General features: G+C 57.6%; 1 protein-coding gene across 6 annotated transcripts; it reads right to left on the bottom strand.

Annotated features, from left to right (window-relative positions):
• Positions 1-1203: 1203 nt before the first annotated feature.
• SPACA6 (sperm acrosome associated 6) lies at positions 1204-14773 on the bottom strand. Of its 6 annotated transcripts, XM_049703511.1 has the most exons (9): positions 10818-14773; positions 10118-10195; positions 3899-3967; positions 3157-3180; positions 2711-2788; positions 2476-2580; positions 2247-2251; positions 1889-2045; positions 1204-1803 (listed from the first exon to the last, which is right to left on the bottom strand). In XM_049703511.1, exons 1-9 carry the CDS (start codon positions 11029-11031, stop codon positions 1589-1591), a joined length of 945 nt encoding a protein of 314 aa, XP_049559468.1. In that variant the 5' UTR covers positions 11032-14773; the 3' UTR covers positions 1204-1588. The 6 variants fall into 6 exon arrangements, 4 of the variants coding, with proteins under 4 accessions (XP_049559468.1, XP_049559467.1, XP_049559465.1 ...); XR_007474314.1 differs by having other exon boundaries at positions 1889-2580; positions 10118-10858; XR_007474315.1 differs by having other exon boundaries at positions 1204-1298; positions 1889-2580; positions 10118-10858.
• Positions 14774-15058: the final 285 nt, after the last annotated feature.

Below are 15058 nucleotides of genomic sequence, written 5' to 3'. Positions count from 1 at the left end.
ACAACGAATGAGCAAAGGCCAGAGGAACTGCAAGATAGAAAGATCAAGGGGGAAGAGTGGGGTGGGACAAAGTTAACCAGAACCTTGGGGGCCTTTGGAGGCCTTCGCAAGGAACTGGATTTTGTTCCAATGGCAATGGGGAGCCACTGAAGGGTTCTGAGCAGAGGAGTGACCTGATCTGACAAACTTCAAAATATCACTCTAGAGATTGGGATTGACATATACACACTACTATATATAAAATAGATAACTAATAAGGACCTACTGTATAGCACAGGGAACTCTACTCAATACTCTGTTAATGACCTGTATGGGAAAAGAATCTAAAAAGGAGTAGATATATGTATATGTATAACTGATTCACTTTGCTGTACAGTAGGAACACAGTATTGTAAATCAACTACAGTCTAATAAAAATTAAAAAAAATAAAACCTTAGGGCTTCCCTGGTGGCGCAGTGGTTGAGAGTCCGCCTGCCGATGCAGGGGACGCGGGTTCGTGTCCCGGTCCGGGAAGATCCCACATGCCGCGGAGTGGCTGGGCCCGTGAGCCATGGCCGCTGAGCCTGTGCGTCCGGAGCATGTGCTCCGCAACGGGAGAGGCCACAACAGTGAGAGGCCCGCGTACCGCAAAAATAAATAAATAAATAAAACCTTAGCCAAAGTAGCAAAAAAAAAAAAAAAAATCACTCTGGCTGCTTTGTGGAGAATGCACTGCACTGGCACAAGGCTGAGCAGAGCCAGGGAGGCCTGTGGGGACTGGCTGCTGCAGGGATCCACACAAGAGACGGTGGCAGACCACAGAGAGGGAGCATCTCCATGAGATATTTAGGAATTGAAAAGGCTGAGATTTGGAACTAGATTGGAAGTGCAGGAGGAATTAAACGCAACTTCCGTTTCTGGCTGAGCAGCTGGGTGGATGATGGTGCCCTTTATGACAGCAAGAAAGGCTGGGGGGAGGAACAGGCTTTCAGGGCGATATCAAGGACTCTTTAAGGGTGACTGCTGCAGGCGGAAATGTCCAGGATGCTGCCAGAAATCCGGGGAGGGGTCTGGGCTTGCACCTAACGCCTCATTACAGGACCCTGCACTGCGACAGCTGCGCCTATTACCGTCGTTATGGGGGCATGGGCACCTGGGCATCTTTGGGGTGTGCCGCTCTTCCTCCTAAGTTAGTAGTGACCACCTTCGAAGATGAAAGAATCTAGAGAGCTGAAATAGATTCTTTATTTTAGGGATGGAAATAGGATAAAAAAGATAGCTTTGTTAGTCGCCGCTGCAGTACCATCGAAAAAACATCCTGGGGAAAAAAGGATATGTTCGTGTGTGTGTGGGAGAGGCTGGGGACCAGAAATCTGGGTCCTGGAGCCTAGGTCCCAAAGGTGGTGATAGGGCTTGGACTCTTAGATCTGAGAAAATAGGGGTTGGGGGTTATGACTCCTGGTCTGAGGAAGGACGGGGTGGGGGCCTGGACTCCTAAGAGGGTCTGGCGACTCAGACTTCTGGATCTGAGGGAGGAGGGGCTGGGGACCCAGACTCTTGGGTCTGGGAACGGAGAGCCAGATGCTGGGATTCTGGGGTCCCAGGGACTCACCACGCCAGCACGGTCGCACTGGCTGAGGCTAAGGCCACAGCGGCCGCGAGCAGGCACTGATTGCCCGGCGTTAGAGCCTCGGGCCTGGCCAGCAGCTCGCCCAGGCTGGGCGTCCAGGGTTCGATCATCTCCCCCTCCCGTGGCGTCCAGCGCAACACTTCCCGAAAAGAGACCTGGAGCTCAGTCTCCCCGCGCGGTGGCGGACCTGTCACTGCGGGGACGCGCACGTCAGCCGGGCACGAGCCCCACCCCTCACGTAGCCCCGCCCCTGCCGCGCAGCTCCGCCCCGCCCGCACCGTTCAGAAAGAAGTAGAGCCGCGCCAGGGGCCGCTGGTCGTGTGTGATCACGCAAGAGAAGGTCCCGCGGTGCATGGGCTGCACCGGCCGGATCCGAGCCAGGTATCCTCGGGCCCTTGGTATCTCTCGGAAGTAGGACAGGTCCTGAGTCCGGAGCTGCGGGACGCTTGGGCTGGAGCGGCGAGAGGAGGAGGGCCCCCAGCCCCGAGCCCAGAAGAGATTCTCTCCGCCCCGACTCGCCAAACCACAACGTAAAGCCCCGCCCCCGAGCTAGACCACGACTTTCTGAGCCCTGGCCCCACCCTCAGCTCTTATTCGCCGATCTTTCACGCATAGTCCCGCCTCCTAAGTCTTGACTCCGCCTCTTGGGCCTAGTATTTGCTCTCGCGCCGAAAACTACGGATAACCCACCCCTGAGCTCTGGTTCTGCATTGTGAGCTTGCCCCTTACCCTTAAATGCCGAGACCCTCCCCTTGCACGAAGTCTGAATCTAGACCGAGTCCCACCCTCTGCATCCTGACTCCCCATCCTCTAGTAAAGCATAACCCGCCTCCTGTCTTCATGCTGGACCCTCCCCGACTCACACCTCCTGCGAACTTCCAGGAATAGGTGATCTCTTCCTTAGGCAGCTGGAAGTTCACAGTGCAAAAGAACATAGCCTGATGACCCCGAGTCACCGTCAAGTCCTGAACTGAAGACAAGTCCTCATCACCGCCTCGGCCCGCCCACGTCCGGCCCCGCCCCCAGACCACGCCTCCTCCGCACTCAGCTCCCTCTTCCAGTTTTTCAGGTTTCTTGCCCTTCAAGGCCACGCCCCTCACCTGGGCAGTCTAACGGGAGGTCGCAGACCGTAGAGTAGCATCCTCGGCAGCGGAAACGCCGGGCGACCTCCTGGAGTCCTATGGGACGGGAACGCTGGATCTGGACTCCATCTGCCTCCTCCAGTCCGGGTCCCTTCGGCCACCTTAAGGTCTATTTAACCTCCTTGGATTCTACCTGCCAGACAGAATCTGGGCCCCGCCTTCCCTGTGCTCATTGGCCAGCTCTCACCACGCTCCAGCCTCTAGGATCCCTATTGGTTTGCTTTGGTTTTCGGACCCGCCTTTTATGAGGTTCGTGAACAATACCTGGTTTACTTACTTTTCCCCGGGGCTCGTATTGGCCCCCTTCGGATCAGAGGCCCACCCGTCCTCTCCCATTTGTCCCAGGTTTCGACCCCTACCACCCCGCTTCCCCCGCAATTCTGAGCTCTGAATGATGTGCTTACCGCAGGGACGGATGCAGGCCTGGACTGCGGAGAGAAAGCAAGCGTTACTATCCTGGAAGTCGCGGCAGATGCCCACCTGAAGTTCCCCTAGAGGAAACGTTTCTGGGCCGGATGCATTCCTCCAAGAGGACAGAGCCAGGCCTGACGCGGTCCACCTAGGGGGCGGGGCCAAGCCTGCAGCATTCCACCTGTAGGCGGGGCCAGGCCTGCAGCATTCCATTAAGAGGTCAGGCACAGGCCTGCTGCTAGCGTCTAAGACGGGGTGGGGGGAAAAGGGCGGCAGGCCTGCTGCTCTCACCAAGGAAGCAGGGCCAGTTCCGGTGTATTCCGTCAAACGGGGCGGGCTTAGATCCTGGGCGATGCTCAGAGGGGACAAAGTCTAACTAGGGGGCCCAGTTAGAGGTGTGGTCGGGCTGGAAGTAGCCCCTAAGGCGGCCCGGTTGGAAAGGAAACCTTTCAGAGTGCACAGGGCCAGACACAGAGATCCAGGAAGAGGCCCGGGCTAATCTGGGACAGGACCGTCCTAAGAAGCGTTCCAGCTAGAGATAACCTTCCGTCGGAGGGGCGGGGCCGGACCCAGAGTGGTCCAAGCAGAGGAAGAGGCTGTGTCCCGAGTGACCCACCAAGGGAAGCTCGGCTCAGAGATCGGGCCAGGGGTGTGCGCTGAAGGGAGCAGATGGGGGTCTCGGGAGTGGGGTTTTCTAATTGTCTGTCCCTGGGGGAAGGAGATGGTCTATTTTACCTTCTTTAAGCTGTAATATAATCTTCTGCATTTTCTCCGCGGCATGAGGAAAGGCAACCTGAAAGGACCCTGGAGGGTAGAGGGAGTCCTTGTAGTAAAGACCCTTCCCCAAGGCTGGCCGAGCTTGACAGAACTCGCTGTCATCGTGCCTGTGCCCCTCCCCCAACCCCTCTCCACCCCCATGTCTCTGGTATAGGCCACATCCTCCTACCCTGTCTACCCCAAAGGCTGACAGATCCCCAAACCTCCTTCCTCCTGCTGACTCTGGACTAACCTCTCTGACGGAACCCCTCAGCATCATCTGTGTTATCTATTGAGGGGAAAGGGGAGGATAAAGGTCACATGTCTTCCAAGGCCTCCGAGGCTCTATGGTCTGGCTTACTCTCCCTCTCTATTCCATCCCGAATACCCACCTTTCGTTTCCCCTAATATGAAAAGAACCATATTCTCTGGCACTTCAGGGCCTTTGCACGTGCCGCCTTCAGTTTCCAGCACATCTCTACCCCTACTCCTACTCATCCTTCATGTCACACCTTGTGCCACCTCCTTAGAGGCTTTCCCTGACAAGTATAATCTAATCCAGTCCCCTATTTTTGTCTCTAATAGTGCTGCATTCATTCCATTATAGCTCTCACCAGTTTGCAAATACATTTTTTTTTTTTTTCCCGGTACGCGGGCCTCTCACTGCTGTGGCCTCTCCCGTTGCGGAGCACAGGCTCCGGACGCGCAGGCTCAGCGGCCACGGCTCACGGGCCCAGCCGCTCCGCGGCATGTGGGATCTTCCCGGACCGGGGCACGAAGCCGTGTCTCCTGCATCGGCAGGCGGACTCTCAACCGCTGCGCCACCAGGGAAGCCCGCAAATACATATTTTATATATACATAGTGATCATTTAAGTCTGTCTCTTAGTGCTATGTCCTCAGAACCCAGGAGAGGGCCCTGAGTCTTAGAAATAAGTATGTGTAGAATGAATTCCAGGATCCAACTGGAATGGAGACCACAGCTGGAGGCAGTGACCCCAATCCTTTGGATGTGGTATATTTGGCCTGGAAAGTGTTTTTTAAAATGAACCAGTTGCCATCATATAAAATTTGGGAAAAGTCACATAAAATGTTTGGCATCCCTTTAAGAAACTTGGAAGAGCTGTAAGAGAGACCGTATTTCCATGAGGCAGCAGTTAGCCGGAGCGTAGCAGCAGCCTCCCCCTTCAGACAGGGCACACACCCACTTTTACAGAGCTCCCAGCCTCTTCATTTCTATCCCTCTTTCACTCCTTTTTTTCCCCTTCCTTTTCTTTCTCTTCTTTATTTTATTTTATTTTTTTTTTGGCCATGCTACATGGCACCATGTGGGATCTTAGTTCCCCGACCAGGTATCGAACCTGTGCCCCCTGCAGTGGAAGCGTGGAGTCCTAACCACCAGGGAAGTCCCTCACTCTTTTTATGTTCTCTGTCCTTGTGGATGTTTGAGTTTTGACCACTGAAATGGCCTCCAAGCTATAATATTTTGGGGCTTTTTCAAAGTGGATGGGTGGAATGATTTACAGGTGGAGGCGGTTTTGGAAATCAAGAAACGTGGCAGGGTCCTATGGGCTGAATTGTCTCCCTCCCAAATTCATATGTTGAAGTCCTAACCCCCAGTCCTCCAGAATGTAACTGTACTTGGAGATAGAGTCTTAAGGAGGTAATTAGGTTAAAATGAGGTCTTTAGGATGGGCCTTAATCCAATATGACTGATGTCCTTAGAAGAATAGGAAATTTGGACACAGACACAGAGGGAAGCCAGTCATCTACAAGCCAAGGGGAGAGGCCTCAGAGGAAACCAACCCTGCTGACACTGACTCCTTGATTTTGGACTTCTAGCCTCCAAAATTGTGAACAAATAAATTTCTGTTATTTAAGCCACCCGGTCTGTGGTATTTTGTTACAGCAGCCCTAGCAAACAAATACACAGGGATTGCCAGTTGCCTCAAAATATCCATTTTCTCTTTAGTAACATAATACTGCATTTTAGCTGAGAAAGCACCCTTCCTGGCTTCAGCTAAAAGACGGCATTTCCGAACCTCCCTTGCAGCTAGTTGTGGTCATGTGACTTAGCTGTGATCATATGACCAACTTCTGCTCCCTGCGATTAAGTGCAAATGTCATGTGTGAGTTACAGAAAGCAGGCTTAAGAGAGAAATGGTGACATATTATTGACCCCTTCCCCTTCCTCCATCCTGTTGCCTGAAACTTAGATTTGATGGCTGGCACTCTAGCAGTTATAAAGGACCATGAGGATAAGGGGGTATACCCTAAGATGGTAAGGCAGAAAGCTGGAAGGGGCTTGGGTTCCCAGGAAAATGGAGCTGCCATACTAGCCTTAAGTGCCTAACTCAAGACTTATTTTTTAGGGGAGAAATAAACTTCTAGCTTACTTAAGCCAGTGCAGGTTTCTCTGCAATTTAAAACCATACAAAACAGGACGGAATTGAGAATATTGGCAAGAGACTGGCTGAAGTGATGATCATTGGGTAGAAGCTGGAGGGGGCGCTGAAGCCAGGAAGCAGGTTCAAAATGAGGGGTCAAGGACTTAGTGGTCTCTCCTTGGCCACAAGGCAGGCATGTGGTCTGGAGATGGCAGGATGGTCGGGAGGATGTGGTCTGAGTCGGGTGCTCAAATGAGAGGCCAGGATGTTGGAGGAGGCATCTAAGGAATATCTGTGGACCAAACCAAATGACTCACGGGGAAGGGATACACCAAGTCAGCCATGGGGCAGGGGAGAAGCATGGGAGTAAAGTAGGGATGGAGTGAAATAACCAGAGAGGCCAAGGGGCAGGGGCTATATCAACTGAACCACAAGGGGGCACGGGTGGATGTTACAAAGTCTCCCCCAAAAGAGGTGCTTCATTAGGAACTTCAACTGTTTCTGATCATCTGGGTTTGAGTCCTGTCTCTTCCGATGATAAGCACACCTGTCGCACACCTGAGCTAGCCATCACACATCCTCCTCCCTATGTGACCTCGGCCAAGTATTTAACCTTCCTGATCCTCAGTTTCCTCGTTCATAAAACGGGACAATATTGGCGTCTACCTCACAGGGTTGGCGGGGAGGATTTAATGTCATACAACATAAAAGCATTCCCCTTCCAAACTATGTGCCAGGTACCATTTAATGACCATGTGGGATAATGTCTCTAAGTGCTTGGAATGGTGCCTGGCACACCGTGTCATAGAAGGGTCAACTACTGGTATTACCATCCCCAAGTTTGAGATGGGGAAACCAAGGCACAGAGAGGTTAGGAAGGCAGCCCAAGGTCACATAGCTAGATTTGAACCCAGGTGGTCCAACTCCAGAGCCTCCACATGCGACCACTACCTGTGGTACATACACTGCCCTCCTTGACACCATATTATCCATTCCATGGTTTATATGCACTAACAGTGTCACCTGCCACCACCGGGAGCCACTCTGAGTCAGCACGTCCATCTCTCAGGTCCTCCATTTGGGAGAGACCCGGGAGTCATCCTCGATTCTCCCCATACCCCTCACCCCATATATGTCTGGTCCAGACATCTCCTGGGTCCATCCTCCCTGTCTAGCTGAGCCCCAACTTGCCCATCTGGAAAATGGGGCTATAAAACTCCACCTCCTAGGGCTGATACAAGGATATCCTTTAGGAAGATAATTAACAAGTAACTCTGCCAGGACTTCACTGGTGGTCCAGTGGTTTAGACTCTGAGCTTCCACTGCAGGGGGCACGGGTTCGATCCCTGTTCAGGGAACTAAGATCCCGCATGCCACACCGCGTGGCCAGCAAAAAAATACATAAACAAAACACAGCATCTTCCATATAAGGGGCAGGTTGGTCTGGGCCCACCTGAACCACCGCGTCTGGTCCGAACCACCACTGACCTCACTGGTCTCTCTGCTTCTGCCCTTGACCCACGTGGCCTTAGTCAGACCCCCTCCTTCCTTAAAATCTTCCAATGGCTTCCCCATATCAAGAGCAAAGCCGAAGAGACTGGCTAAAGTGATGGTCATTGAGTATAAGCTGGAAAGAGGAGCCACCTTGGCTAAGGTCAGACCAAGGGCCCACCATAGTGGTTCTCAAAGTGTGTCCCTAGAACAGCAGCAGCAGCTCCTGGGAACTTGTTAGCAATGTCCATTTCTGGGCCCCACCTCAGACCTACTGCTCAGAAACAGAGGGAGGGGCCCAGGAGTCTGCATTTTAATAAGCTCCCAGGAGAGTCTGACATACACTGTGGGGCTAGAGAACCACTGGCCCCAGGGCCTTTGCACTGGCTCTCCCCTCTGCCTGGAAGCTCTCTCCCCAGGTTATCTGCACGGCTCTCACTGTCCCCTCATTCCAGTCTTTGCTCAATTGGACCTTCTCATTTGCAACTCTCCTGATCACCCCAATGGCCACCCCATTCTGTTCCCCTTCTGTTTTCCTCCACAGCACAGATCACCAACTGACATCAATGGCATTTCACTTGTTATGTTTAATAATCAACATAAGCAACCTGAGGGCAGGTGGCTTGCAGTTTTGGTCACAGCTGTGTCCCTGGTGGTGTTCCTGGCACATTCAATAAATATCTGTGGAGTACCAGCTTCTCCCAGCCTCCAATCTCCCTCCAGTCCGTCCTCCATGTGGCCCCAGAGGATCTTCCTACACGCAGAGCTGACCCTGCCCTTCCCCGGCTCACAGCCCTGCTCCTTCAGGACAGAGTGTCAAGTCTCCCTGACTCCCAGCTGAACCCTGGATGTCCCCCAGGCCCCTCGCAGTCATTACATCCTCGCCCAGCTGGCCATCTGCCCCCACCCCTGCTCTTCCTCCCAGGCTCCCGGTCTCAGGGATGACCCACTGCCCCCTCAGGCATGGAGGCAGACCCTGGACACGGCCCCTAATCCTCCTCTTCCCCTTTTCCTGAACAGCTCATCAGATCCAAGCCCCATCCCCCCTGCCCTTGACTCTCTCTACCCGATTCCCTCTTCTCCACCTTCACAGTCCCCACCCCAGCTCTGGCCTCCTTCACAGCAGCCTCCACCCAGGCCTCCCAGCCTCCACTCTCTCCCCTGCTCCAGTCGGTCCCACACACAGCCCTCGCCAGGGTCTTCTACATTCAGAGCTGGACTTGTTTCTGCTCTTTTCAAAACCTTGTGTGACAAGTTGGCCTAAACCGGGGAGAACAGGCATCTCCTGGAATCTTCCTCCCTCCTCCCCAGTCAGCTCTGAGTTCCTCAGCTCTCCCTTTGGGGGTGGGGGATCCGCAGCTGAAGTCTTCTCCATGCTGGACCCCCCGGGAGCCCCCTGGATAGATGGGAACCTCCTCACGTTTAGGGATCTTTGTCAAAGAAGCTCCGTGGCAAGAGCAGGAAGCGAAAGAAGTAACAGCTAAGATGCAGAAATAAGTGCAGAGCCCCCAGACCACTGACGTGGCCAGTTTATGCTGCAAAGCAGTGAGCGCTCCCACCCCCAGTCTCCAGCACACTGCGGGCATGGGGGTGGGGGTGGGGGATCCTGTGTCACGTGACCACAGTGGCCTGCTGCAATCACTGCTCATGCTGCCCTTCGGCCGCAAGGGTCGCCCCAGCCCTGAGGTCCCTCCCCACCGGCACATGCATGTGTTTCTCTAGAGTGTGTGTCTCACCCACCCCAAGGTTGTCACGTGTGCCTGTCTCCCTTCACAGCTGTCACCTGAATCATCCTCTCTCTCCCTGTTCCTACCTGTCTTCCGGCCCCCTAATAGCCTCACATGTCAAAAATGTGGAATTACTTTGTTAACTGTAGGGAATATGTGTGTTTTATCCTAGAGGAAGATCTCTTCCCTGAAGTCTGTCTCACTGGGGGAGCCCTGCCTCTCACTGAGCTCTGAGGCCACCCTGGGAGGCAAGGAGATTGTCCCATCTCTCAGATGGGTAAGTTGAGGCCCGGGGGGGCGGGGGGGCCATGATGTATCCAGAATCTCATAGCCAGGAAGAGGGCAAGCCACACAGTGAGGTCAGAACGCACATCTCCCTGATCCCAGCTGGCTTGAGACTCTAAGTTACTTCTGCACTGTCTCCACCAGCCCCTGCCCATCTCCTCTCCCCGACAAGGCTGCCCAGCTCCCTCAGCTTCCAAGCGTCACCTCCTCCGAGATCGCTGTCGAGTTCTGGGCTTTCCCCGCACAAACATCCATCTCCTGGGGGCTCCAAGCCCACATCTCCCGCCGCTGCTGGCCCCGCCCCACTCACCCTGGGCGGCGGCCACCTCCTGCAGGGAGTGGGTCATCTGGGTGAAGGCGTCGTGCAGATGGCTCCTTTCCTCGTAGTCTGGGGGTCGGAGGCAGGAGCTGGGGCGAAGCGGTTCCCCAACACCACATCCCCAAAGTGGACCTTCCTCTGCCTCTCTCTGAGCCTCTGGCCCCTGCAAAGCCTCTGTCCTCCCGTCTCTGAGCCTCTGGCCCCCGCAAAGCCTCTGTCCTCCCGTCTCTGAGCCTCTGGCCCCCGCAAAGTCTCTGTCCTCCCGTCTCTGGCCCCCGCAAAGTCTCTGTCCTCCCGTCTCTGAGCCTCTGGCCCCCGCAAAGTCTCTGTCCTCCCGTCTCTGGCCCCTGCAAAGTCTCTGTCCTCCCGTCTCTGAGTCTCTGGCCCCCGCAAAGCCTCTGTCCTCCCGTCTCTGGCCCCCGCAAAGCCTCTGTCCTCCCGTCTCTGAGCCTCTGGCCCCCGCAAAGCCTCTGTCTTCCCGTCTCTGAGCCTCTGGTCCCCGCAAAGCCTCTGTCCTCCCGTCTCTGGCCCCTGCAAAGCCTCTGTCCTCCCGTCTCTGAGTCTCTGGCCCCCGCGAAGTCTCCATCCTCCCGTCTCTGAGCCTTTGTTCCCCTCAGTCTCTCCAGGCCTCTCTGGTCCCTCCCTCCACATGCCCCCTCGGGGCCCTGGAGGATGTGGGGTGTCTCCTCACTGATTTCAGTGTCCTGGAGGCCCTTAAAGGCATCTGTTAAGGCCTCCTCACACTTCTCGAGGTTGGGGCTCTCCAAGCCGACGAAGATCTGGCAGATTTGGAGGCGCTCATTGTAAGACGTGAAGCAGAGGAGACAGGCCCAGGCGGAGGCCCGGAAGACCGTGAGGGCCACCAGGGCGGACGGCACAGCGCTCCCTGCGGCCAGAAGGGCCATAGCGGAGGGTCTCAGCCTGTGGAGAAGCTGGAGACTTTTGTGAGGTCACAGTGGTGTGGGGGAGGGGCTCAAGATACAGGGTCAGAGGTCAGGTTGCAGTCTCCAGTCCAATGTCAGGTTCCAGGGTTTTCAGGGAGGAAGGGTGTGTTGGGTCAGGGGTCAGGGGTCGGACCCCAGGCTGATGGCTGGGCCGGATGCCAGGCTCCCAAGAACCTCACCTGTGACCCTGGACGTCCTCACAGGTTAAAGGGTCTCAGGGACCCAGAGGCCGGCAGTACGGTGTGCGGGGGCCCGCCAAGCCCTGGGGTGTGGTAGTGGGGTGCAGCAGAAATGGACATGGCACAGAGACACCGTGAGGGCCCGAAAGACAGAAACCAAGCCATGGAGAGACATGGGGAGCGTCAGAGACCCAGAAAGCACCATAAGAGACAGATGGAGACAGGGTCTCAGAGGTCACTGTGCACAGACCCAGTGGAGATGGAGAGACAGAGAGGAAGCAAAACAGAGATATCTTGATGGGAGAGAAACTCTTTGAGGGAAGGGGCAGGAAGGAATGTAGGGACGAGGACACGAGGAACAGCCCAGCCTCTCCTCCCACGATCCCTGCGGCAGCCCCTCTCCCCAGCCTGGCGGGGTGGGGCAGGGGACCGGGGTCAGGGGTCCCCGCCGGGCCGTCCCGTGCAGGGCGCAGCCTGGGGAAAGCTAGGAGGCCGTATAGTGATCTCCGTGGGTGTCCTCCTCAACTATACAACCTCCTACCTCAGCCCGGGGGGCGCGGCAGGTGGACAGACAGACGGATGGACTGGACGGACAGACGGGGGCCAGGGAGGGCGGGGAGGGCCGGGGAGGCCCCAGCCGCGATGGTGAGCCCCCGACACGGACCCACAGACACGAGCTTGTGTGCGGCGAAGGCCCCGCAAGGTCGGTTCTACGGGTGGGTGCCAGGACCCAGGAATGCGGGCCCCCGGCCCCCTCCTCCCCAAGGAACCCAGGAGTCAGCCCCTCGGCCCCTTCCTCACCAGGGACCCAAGAATTCAGGCCCCAGGCCCCTTCCTCCCCACAGGTCCCCGCAATCCAGGCCCCCTAGCCTCCTCTCCTCCCCCAGATTCAGAAGTCCAAGTCCACAGCCCCCTTCTCCACTGGGGACCCAGGAAGCCAGGCCCCCCAGCCCCCTCCCTCAGACCTGGGAGTCCGGCCAGGCCTGCCTCCTTGGAGAAGACACAGCCTGGCTTCCTGGATCCCGGGTCAGAGGGAACCTCACCTGTTTTGGAGTTTGGTCCCTTGGACAAGACAGTTCCCTACCTACCTGTCAGATTCAGAAATCCAGGACCGGTGTGGAGACCGCCCACGGGATACAAAACCGTCATGCCTTTCTGGGTATTTTTTCCCCTCTCTCCTCCCTTCCTTTGGCCTCTCATCATGCACAACACTGACAGCTAGGATCCTTGAGCGCTGATACCGCCCCAGGCCTCTGTCATGTGGCAGGCAGGGGCTCAAGGTGCCATCAGCACCCCCATTTTGCAGGTGGGAAGGCTGAGCCCCAGTCAGCTGGTGAGTGGGAGGGGCCAGGCCCGCAAGGTGGCGGGACCAGCACCAACGCTTCCCCACCCCTGGGCTGAGTCTGTGCACCCGAGAGCCTCCGCCTCTGTCCAGCGCTCGTCTGTCTTGCTCTCACTGTCTCCGGCTCCATCTCCATCTTTCTGGTTCTCTCTCCCCATCCTGCCGTGTTGCCGCTGGCTCAGTCTCCGTCTTACCTGGTCTCCATTTCCTCCAGCCTCTGCACGCTTCTCCCCGCTCTGCGTTGCCCACCCTCCCCCTCAGCTCGGCCTTCTCCTTGCTCAGTCCTCTCTCTCTCCTCTCCCCGCCTCCTGGTTCTCTCTCCTTTCTCTTTTCTCTTTCTTTTCCTTTCCCTTCTGTCTTTCACCCTCCTCTTCTCCCTGCCACCCCGTCTTTGTCCCTCTCCTTCTCTCTCTCCCTCAATTTCCCTGTCTCACTCTCCTCTCCCCCTTTTTCCTGTTTGCCTCCCTCTCGCTGCCCGCCTTCTCTCCATCCCTCTGTCTCTGTCTCTCTCCTTTTCTCTCTCCCTTTCTCCCTCCCTCCCTCCTAGGTCTCTCTCCTTCCTTCCCTCCCTCCCCTTCTCTCTCTCTCTCCCCCTTTCTCCTTCCCTCTCTCCCTCCCCCTCGCAGCAGCTCGGAGCCAGGTCTGGAGCTGGGGTGGCTGGAGAAGGGGCCCAGGGCCGGGGTAGCGACCTACTGAGGAGGGGGAGGAGAGGCGGGAAGGGGGCGGAGGCCGCAAGGGGGGAGGAAGGGGCCAGAGACGGGTCTACGGTCCCAGCTCTCATTCCCCTTCCCTCCTTCCCAACCTCCCAGACCCTCAGGCGGGGGCGAGAGTCAGGCCAAGGTGGGGAGGAAGGGGAAGGGAGGAGGCTGCCCCCGCCGCCCCCCCACCCAACAACCTGGCCCAGAGCCCAGGCCTGGGTTCCCAGCATGCCCCGGGGCTGCCTGGGGCCTGAGGAGGGGGGTGAGAGCAGAGGGGAAGCTGAGAATCTTAAAGATTTGCAGGACCTGAGCATCTCCCCACTCCTCCCACACATTTCTCCTCGGGAAAACTGAGGCCCAGAGAGAAGGGTCAGGACTTGTTCAAGGTCACTGGACAAGGCCTTGGTGGAGGCCCGAACTCCCTGGGCCCATAGGCCGGATTTGGGGAAAAGGTTGGCGCTGGACTTCCCCCAGGTCTGGGTCCCCCTCCCCCTCTCTGCAGACCCTGGGGAGCCCCCAAGGGTCAGAGAGCAGACCCAAACAGTCTGGCACCATGGCAACCAGTTGGCCCCGCCCCCTTAACCCCCAGAGGGCTGGACTCCAGCTGGGGCTAAAGAGGAGGTGGGGACTCCTGGGTTCTGGGCAGGAAGGGGCTGGGGGCCCGAACACCGGGCTTTCGTGGAGAGCGGGGGATGGAACGTGGAGCCCCAGGTCTGAGGGGAGGAGAGGTTGGAGGCCCAGACTCCTGGATCTTGGGGTAAAGGGGGCTAGGGGTTCGCACTCTGGAATTCTGAGGGAGGGGGCTGGGTCGCGGACTCCCAGGTCTAAGGGAGGAGGGGGCTGGGGCCTGGAATCCCGGGTCCCCAGGGGAGCCTGGATGCTGGGCCTCTCCTCCGCCAGACATCCCCTGCCCCCGCCGCTGACCCTGGCCTGTCTGGCAGCCCAGACAGCCTCCCCCACTCCTCTGCAGCCCCCTCCCACTTGCACGGCTCACCCTTGACCCCTCAAAGCCCCGCAGCCCCTTCCCTGCCCCTCCCCCTCCCCTCCAGCCAGACGTTAACCCTTCCGTTGCCACAGGCACCTCCAAAGCCAGACTCTCTCCCTCCACCTCCCCTGAGGGCGCGGGAGGGCATCTCGCCCTAGTCGGCTCCAGCTCCGAACCCAGCTACCCCAGCCCCATCTCTCTCCTCCCAATGGAAACCAGGAGGTGTTCCCCGCCCGCTCCTCCTCCTGGATCCCGGAATCCAGGCCCCCAGTCCCCTCCTCCAAGGATTCAGGAGTCTGGGTTCCCAGCCCCCTCCTCCTCCAAGAACCCAGAAATCCAGGCCCCCGGCTGCCTCCTCCCCCTAGGGACCCTGGAGTTCGGGTCCCGGGCCCCATCCCCCTCCCTCTCCGCAGACTCACGGCTCCGCAGCTCCAGCGTCGGGGGGAAGGGGTCTCGGTGGGCAGCGCCCGGGCCGGGCTGAGCCGGGCCCCGCCGCCGCCGACAGCTCTCCATCCTCTCCCCGCCTCCGCCGCCCGACGGCCTCTCCTCTTCCTCCCGGCGTCCCCGCCATCCTCCTTCCCTCCTCCCCGATTCCCTCCGGCCTGCGCCTCCTCCCGGCTCTGCGGGCCCGGCTCCCCCGCCCGGGACCCCGCCGGACCAGCCCCCTCCCCAGGGGGCCCCCGCCCCGGCCCCTCCCCATCGCCAGGCCCAGTCCGGCTTGGCTTCCCCCCCCCGCCACCCCCCCGCCCCGGAGCTGGCCCCGGTCCAGGGGAAAAAATTCCAT

The sequence above is a fragment of the Orcinus orca genome, chromosome 20 (assembly GCF_937001465.1).
Source record: "Orcinus orca chromosome 20, mOrcOrc1.1, whole genome shotgun sequence".
NCBI lineage: Eukaryota > Metazoa > Chordata > Mammalia > Artiodactyla > Delphinidae > Orcinus > Orcinus orca.
This window is presented reverse-complemented; position numbering and strand designations above follow the sequence as displayed.

What these genes read in the sequence shown, in the direction of transcription:
- SPACA6 (XM_049703508.1), bottom strand. Translation starts at nt 10,712, where the DNA reads ATGGAGACTTCGCGGGGGCCAGAGACTCAGAGACGGGAGGACAGAGGC. An exon ending in TATATTACAGCTTAAAGAAG is followed by an intron (nt 3,181 to 3,898) that starts GTAAAATAGACC and finishes TTCTCTCCGCAG; the next exon opens with TCCAGGCCTGCATCCGTCCC. An exon ending in CCTCCCGTTAGACTGCCCAG is followed by an intron (nt 2,581 to 2,710) that starts GTGAGGGGCGTG and finishes ACTTGTCTTCAG; the next exon opens with TTCAGGACTTGACGGTGACT.